Source organism: Etheostoma spectabile, chromosome 9 (genome assembly GCF_008692095.1).
Source record: "Etheostoma spectabile isolate EspeVRDwgs_2016 chromosome 9, UIUC_Espe_1.0, whole genome shotgun sequence".
Taxonomy (NCBI): domain Eukaryota; kingdom Metazoa; phylum Chordata; class Actinopteri; order Perciformes; family Percidae; genus Etheostoma; species Etheostoma spectabile.
Window position 1 is genome coordinate 24,254,206 of NC_045741.1, and position 7,887 is coordinate 24,262,092.

At 39.7% G+C, this 7,887-nt stretch overlaps 1 protein-coding gene across 2 annotated transcripts in view; it reads left to right on the plus strand.

Annotated features, from left to right (window-relative positions):
* oca2 (oculocutaneous albinism II) overlaps positions 1-7,887 on the plus strand; it is a 49,175-nt gene that overhangs the window by 12,542 nt on the left and 28,746 nt on the right. For both annotated transcript variants that reach the window (XM_032526714.1, XM_032526715.1), the window contains exons 10-14: positions 1,689-1,760; positions 2,343-2,408; positions 4,194-4,250; positions 5,451-5,575; positions 6,751-6,889. In XM_032526714.1, the coding sequence (XP_032382605.1) occupies positions 1,689-1,760; positions 2,343-2,408; positions 4,194-4,250; positions 5,451-5,575; positions 6,751-6,889 (459 nt within the window). The remainder of the gene's footprint in view (positions 1-1,688; positions 1,761-2,342; positions 2,409-4,193; positions 4,251-5,450; positions 5,576-6,750; positions 6,890-7,887) is intronic.

Sequence of the window (7,887 nt, forward strand, 5' to 3'; positions counted from 1 at the left end):
AGAAAGGCGTGGATTACTATCTCAAAGTGTTGTCTCAGAAGGACTGCTGGGATCTCTGCTAGCTGCCCTCACCACAGCTTTAATCTGGCTGTCAAATTTAAGGTCTGAGTCAACTTTTACCCCCAAATGTTTTACAATTGACCTGTGATCCTGCACCAGAGAACTCAGATCAACTAGGGGGGAGGTCCCAGAAGAGCCATCAAAGACCATGACATTGGTCTTTTTTCATTCAAATTTAGAAAATGTAAGGACATCCAAGCCTGTTTAGAGTTCAGTAGTCAGCAAGGCCAAGGGATTAAAGATGATGAGTGTTGTCATTAAACATTGTTCTTTTACAACACACAACAGAGTTAATGTGACAGAATAAACACGCCAGAATAATGCAAATTAAATAGTTTTTTTTAATTAGCTAGTCTTCCATTTAAGTCAAGACAAAGGTAGGGTTGTAGACCTTCCTTCACGCTCTGTTGAGGAAGGTCTGGCCAGTCCACGCAGCATTTCTGGATGGGAGAAATACGTGCTCTGGATTGTTGGCATTTAAAAAAAAATCAATCACAATTGTCTTGGGTGCCGGACGGAGATATGGTGCCTCTGGGAAGAAGCCTTGGGAAGGAACTTGTTTTAGTGGAACATCTGTACATAGGGAGGCGAGCTTTGGAAGTAAAATGGCTGTCGAGTGTGTGATCAGAATTGTACTAAAAAAATATATATAATTTGATTGTGGGTCCAAAATTGGAGGATATTTCCCAAATCAACTGGAGCTTAGAATACCAACATAAGAAAGCGGAAGGTGAGGGACATCCAGCGGTTTTCAGTATAGGTGATCTTAGATGTAGTCCAAGAAAAAGGCCACCCCCCCGTTTTTCCACCAGGAACAGCCGCTACATTTGTCAATATACATAGAGTGACCAACTTCCCTGCAATTTATTTCAGTGGCATGAACGTCAGAAGAGCAGGTCTGATGTCTGCTAACACATGCATGTTTATCACTGGCCTCAATTTTTAATATTGGGCTGCATCATACATGAGAGTAGTGATGGAGCCTGGTGGAGGATGAGTGACTCCTAACAGCATCATGGAGTTGTCTGTAATATCCCCTTGAAGTTCTGCATTTCTTGATATTTTGCACAAAAGAAAATGACAGGCCATCACAGAACTAATGGAACACACTCGCTCATCTGGTTACTGCTACTGTAAATCAGAACTCTTTTGAGATGAATGGGTTTTGGAGAGAGTCTCTGTAAGTTGCAGTTCACAGGTTGTGCTGCATTATGGCGTCAGGCTCATTTAGTGGCAGATCCTGTACAAGCAAAGTGAAAATAAACCACTAGAACCATGAGAAAGATACAAGGTAATAACGTTACAAAATGAAAGACAACATACCACAAAAAACACAATGTAAATATGGATAAGTGAATGAATAAACCAAGCTGTAACTTTTCAGCAATGAATATAAAGTAATTCTACTCATGTGGCTTGACCAAAGGTTACTTTGGAGTTTGACTTCACAGAAGAGAATTTCAGATTTGTCATGTAAATGCAAAATATATATATATATATATATATATATAAGACTTGATGTGGCTTATGTTGTATCTATATTTTAATGTTAATATTTAAATATTGTAGCCTTCTTTGAATCAAAGGCAATAAATGAAGTGTTTGTGTTGAATCTGTTTCATTTTCAGATTGTGCATCGTACTCTGGCTGCCATGCTGGGATCTCTGGCGGCCTTAGCTGCTCTGGCTGTCATTGGTGATGTGAGTCTCTTTAACGCTCCTGTTTTGGGGTGTTGATCACGCCTTCACATACTCATCAAAAGCTTCTATTTTATTACAATAAATTTATAGCCATGAACGGCCGTTAAGAAGCTGATAGTTCTTTGTCTTGGAAAATGTTACTTTAAGAATATATTGCAAGAACATATTCTGGAAAAGTTAAATATCACAAGTTGCAAAATCCTTTTCAAAGTTCCGATGTATGCAGGGAAAGCACAGGTGTAATAAGCAACATTAATAATCCAGTTTGAGGGAGCCTGTGCGGCTCACTGGGAAACTTCAGCGGAGCAGAGTCATTGTTGGATTTATAAGTTCCAACTGTGCTTTTCTTGCAATAACAAGTCCCAACGCCATCTGCAGAATCTGCATAGGCAGGATCTAGGCCAGGAAGGAGTTACAGCAGTGCTCAAATACAGTTTTAAACATGTCCATTTGTGAAACTTGCCAGGAAGCTTTAGTACTGTACTGTACTAGGGATTAATGTATATGACAATCATTTATTACTGATAACTGATAATCGATAATCGCTGTGACATCTAATTATTTTCTCTGTCTCTCCCACAGCGGCCCAGTCTGGTTACTGTGGTGGAGTGGATAGACTATGAGACGCTGGCTCTTCTGTTTGGCATGGTTAGACTCTTAAGTTAAAGATGTTTTCGTATGTTCATTTCATCAGCAAATCTCCTTTTGGGCAATTTTACAAAAATCTTTATTTTGTATTGCTGCTAGTTTTTACTTTAAAGGTCCTACAGCATGCTGCTTTTTAGATTTTTTATAAACGCCATAGTGGTCCTTAATACTGTATCTAAAGTCTCTTTTATATTGACCTTAGTGGTCCCTAATACTGTATCTGAAGTCTCTTTATATAGACCTTAGTGGTCCCCTAATACTGTATGAAGTTCTCTTTTATAGAGACCTTAGTGGTCCCTAATACTGTATCTGAAGTCTCTTTATATAGACCTTAGTGGTCCTAAACTGTATCTGAAGTCTCTTTATATAGACCTTAGTGGTCCCCTAATACTGTATCTGAAGTCTCTTTTATATAGACCTTAGTGGTCCCTAATACTTTATCTGAAGTCTCTTTATATAGACCTTAGTGGTCCCAATACTGTATCTGAAGTCTCTTTATATAACCTTAGTGGTCCCCTAATACTGTATCTGAAGTCTCTTTTATATAGACCTTAGTGGTCCCTAATACTGTTCTAATCTCTTTTATATAGACCTTAGTGGTCCCTAATACTGTATCTGAAATCTCTTTATATAGACCTTAGTGGTCCCAATACTGTATCTGAAGTCTCTTTATAGAGACCTAGTGGTCCCCTAATACTGTATCTGAAGTCTCTTTTATATAGACCTTAGTGGTCCCCTAATCGTATCTGAAGTCTCTTTATATAGACCTATATATAGGGGGGGGGGGGGGGGGGGGCATGATGTCTCTCTCTTTCACATGGGTGGGCCAATTTCTCTGGTGGTGGGGGGGCAACGTCATAAGATTCCAGATCGGCCCATCTGAGCTTTCATTTTCTCAAAGGCAGAGCAGGATACCCAGGGCTCGGTTTACACTTATCAACATTTCTAGCCCCTGGGGGGCCATAGGCAGGCTGGGGGAACTCATATTAATGTTAGAAAAACTGACATTTTCATGCCATGGGACCTATAAAAATCTGACATCTTCATTTTATCTATGTTCTTATCAGTCTTCCCGAACTACTGACAGTGAAATCTGGCTCTCTGGAGGCAAGTGAAATTGACAACATAAAATCTTGTCTCCATGGAAACAAACATGTGCTGTTAAGTTTGGTATCAACATGAAGAGTACAACTGAAGCTTTTCTGTGTAGGTTAAAACAGATCATTCTTTTCAGACACATTATAACTTCATAGCAGCATCATACATGCTCATTATTCACATAAAAGATAATTCTGCCAGATCAGTGCCATCTGAATTCCAATGTGATTCATGACCACAGATGGTCGCTTCCTTTGGACAACTTCCACTGTCAGCAGCTGCCACCGTCATTTTCAGAGTTTCTGAAAATATTCCCAACCCACAGGCAACACTTTTCAAAGCTACTGTGTATTTATATGTGCTATAATATACTTACAAAGTATTTATGTTGACCTGTTTATGTATGATTTACATATTCAGGAGTTCGTCATTGAGCTTGTAGTCTCCCTTAAAAAATATATACAGTATATTATTTCTTTGCCGGCCAATACCGTTATAGGTATGATAATAAAGTATCAGTGAAAAGAATATCCTAAAACCCTCAATGTTGGGCACATTGGAAATATCTTTCTGACTGACCCCCATCTCTTATGTGACCAACATCTTATTGTCTGTGGCGACCACTTTTGAAAAAATGCGGGTGACATATCATCTTGTTACATAATTGGAAACCGTTGTTTCTTCCAGATGGTACTGGTGGCCATTTTTTCCGAGACTGGCTTCTTTGATTATTGTGCTGTGAAGGTGAGTTTCTAAATAACAAAATGAAGAGTAATAATAGAGAAAGTCATGACGTTTTAAATGTGAAGCTGTATAGCATCATAGCAGTATTATATATCTTTTGTAACTTATCTTTGGCATGTTTACCTTTGGGATTCTGAGTGACAATCTATGAAAATAGCTGCCCAGCGGTATTTTAGAGTTGTCTCATAGTCGACAGGCTTTGAGCTATTTCTGAAATTAGCACTGATGCATGACAAGCCTGTAGTTTTTATGCTGACTTATCTGACATGAGCACGATTTTGGAAGACCTTTGTGATGTTAGATGACCTAACACATTGATGCCTATCTTTACATCCTGACTCAAAAGTACATCACTATCACAGGCTGACAAGAAGGACGTTTGCTTTGTTTCGTGGTAAAGCTCAGAAAACTGTGTCAGTCCTGACTATTAAAATTAGGCAAATTTATTTAGTGTTTCTTATTTAGAGAGCCACAAAACGCAACTGCTCTCAGTGTAAATTGATAGACACCACCTTTAAACGGTTTTATTTCTTTATTCTTTCTTAACTTAGTGCTACTTGCATTCTACAAATAATAAAGAGATACACATTCTCAAATGAATAGAACATAAGACCTTGATCCTGTCTGTAAAAGGGTAAGGTTTCCTACCATCAGAAAAGCAGCTCAGTTTTAATCCTGAGTATTCTCTGTGGATTGGGACAGAGGGCGAGTGCCTTGTCCTTCAGGTACTGTACTGTAGCACTCAGACCAGGAGAATAGAGGGATCATGCAGGCTCATGAATTTTAAGTGAGTTGGACAAGGGCAGGCACTCCAAATTAAAATTCCTTCTCTGAGTTCAGCTTAGCGGATCTGACATGCAGTACTATTACACTGAAAAGGTGGCCAACCTGAGCCACTCCCCTGGGCTTAAGACTGAATATTAGCATTACTGACTGAATGCACACCTGTGTGTAATTCCACACACTGCACTATTACACGGCTATTTATGGAATCTGAGTACACTACCCCTTCTAGTGCTACTACTCTTAATGGAAATGTGAGCAGTCAAGTGCTCATTTATGATGTTTCACTCTGACACTGTTGATGCTTTCTCAGAAGTGTCAGAACTGCACTCGTATTTGGCAGTGAATCAAGACATCCACCCAATGGGTTGCTGATTTCCATTAGCATTGACTCATTGCCACATTACCTCTATGCAGGCTTACCAATTATCCAGAGGAAGAGTGTGGCCAATGATCATGATCCTCTGTCTCATCGCTGCCATTCTCTCTGCATTTCTGGACAACGTGACCACTATGATGCTTTTCACCCCAGTCACCATCAGGTACAGTATAAGTTTTCAACTTGCACAAGCAAAAATTCTTCTGTGCCGCTGCATTGATAAAATATCATCAACTTGGAACATAGAAAATAATCCGGCATGCTATAGCAACACCGTTTATTTACAGAAAACTAACCTTTCTGTCCCTCCAGACCTTCATCATTTCCTTTGTTCACAGTATAGCCATTTTATATTTCCATCAGTCCATAATCTCTACCTGCTTATTCCAACTCTCATTGGGCGAGAGGCAGAGGACACCCTGGGCAGGTTGTCACTTAGAGAAAGACAGTTGTTCCCTCACATTCACAGCTACTACATGGACAATATAGAGACTCCAATGATCAACCTAATTTACTTGCAATCTTCACATCCCGTTGCAAGATAAACTTTTTCAAAACAGCAGTCCACAAACCAATGGGTGACATCACAGATGCTACCTCCACTATTTTCACAGTCTGTGATCACAACCATAAACTGCATAAAACTAGGATCAATATTTTAATATATATGTATAGTGGCAACCTCTAGTGGCCTGCAGGAGCAAAGAAGGAAGTCAGGTGACGTAGTATAAAGAATGACAAACCTGTTTTGGCACATAACCCCCTGTTGAAATGTTTGGGATTAAACAAACCAAACCTATTGTTAGATTAGTAAGTGTTTAAGGGGCTAGTATGCAGACTTTCTTTACTTTGGCAAGAGCCAGTAACCCTATAGTAATTTTGTAAATAGTCACATTGATAGATCACTACTTTCTGTCTAAAAAAAAAGCTCAATATAACCCATGCCTGGAAACACACATCACATTAAAAAAACAGACTACACAGAAGCTACAATTTACTGTAGTACAGTGTCTTACAAATCAACTGTAGGTTTGCCGCCCACCTCTGTCTCTCCCTCATTGTTACTGAGTCTATTTTCAGCCCTTAAACTAAGTCTATACAGTTAACCGTTATTTAGTTCTCAAAATCGCTTTTGCTACCAGAAGATCAGAATATAGGTGATATTTTACTTGCTCTATTTTGTGACGAGCAGGGTGGCTATCATGTAAAGCTACAACGTAAAGGACCAATGCTTTTTGTCTTCCAATATCCTTTTTACATACTTATGTATTTATTTCTCTCACTCATCGCAATCTATTCACGGCTAAATGGCTTTTCTGTCTCTATCTGATTTTGCAGGTTGTGTGAGGTGCTTAATCTGGACCCCAGACATGTCCTGATTGCAGAAGTAATCTTCACCAACATTGGAGGGGCTGCCACAGCTGTCGGAGATCCACCCAATGTGATTATAGTATCAAATCAGGACCTGCGCAAAGAAGTAGGCACTTTCACAGCTCTCTGCCTAAACTTGCACTAATACACTGTAACAGATCAGCTCGGTGTAATCTGACACATGAACCAGACACTTAGTCAAGCAAACATAATGCTCTTCATGACTCGTGTGTGACAGAATAATACTAAGATCAAGGGGAAATTGCTGTTTGAGCTGTACAGATGGTACAGTTCTGACAGATGAATGAAAAATTGGAGAACACGTCATTGTAAAATGGATTCACGTCATTTCCAGACCCTTCATTTATGTTTTTTTTGCGATCAAATCTTTTCAGTATAGTAAAACAGGGTGGCAGAGCACCAATACATGGTGCTCTTTCAAATCCCAAACAATATGATTAGACATAACAGTACATCCTAGGACCAAAAAACACAGAGAGGAAAGGCGGGAAGGAGGGAGACATATTGAAAACACAACAAATTATGTCTGCAGTTAACAAATAAGACATGCAGAAACAGACACATGAACAACAGATAAGAGACATTGACAGAGAGACAGACATAAGACATAAGGGACAAAAGACATGCACATGTAGAATTAAGAAGGCTATAGCACAGGTCTACAGCATGGACTTCAAGGATTCAGCAATGCTGAGCCAAGTGTCCAAAATCCTGTCTGACGCTCCATTTCTGCGAGCTGTAGAGAGCTCCATATATATGAGGTCCAGAAAGGAAAGGGTCCCTGTAAGAATAGACAAGTCATGAGGTGGTTTCCAACGGGTTGCAATCATTCTCTTAGCAGCTGGACGCCCAGCAAATACAGCACGTTTTTAAGTTTTAGAGAGCTGAAGGGCTGATAAATCATTCAGAAGGTGGAGGCTGGGGATGTGGCTTTGACCAACTGCCACTTTGCTCGTTTGAAAGCCATGATGTCTCTCTCATGGGGGGATAAATTCTTTGGGCGGAAAAAGCAGAGAAAGGCGAGGCAATCTCTAAAGATCCCAGATCAGCCCATCTGACCTTTCATTTTCTCAAAGGCAGAGC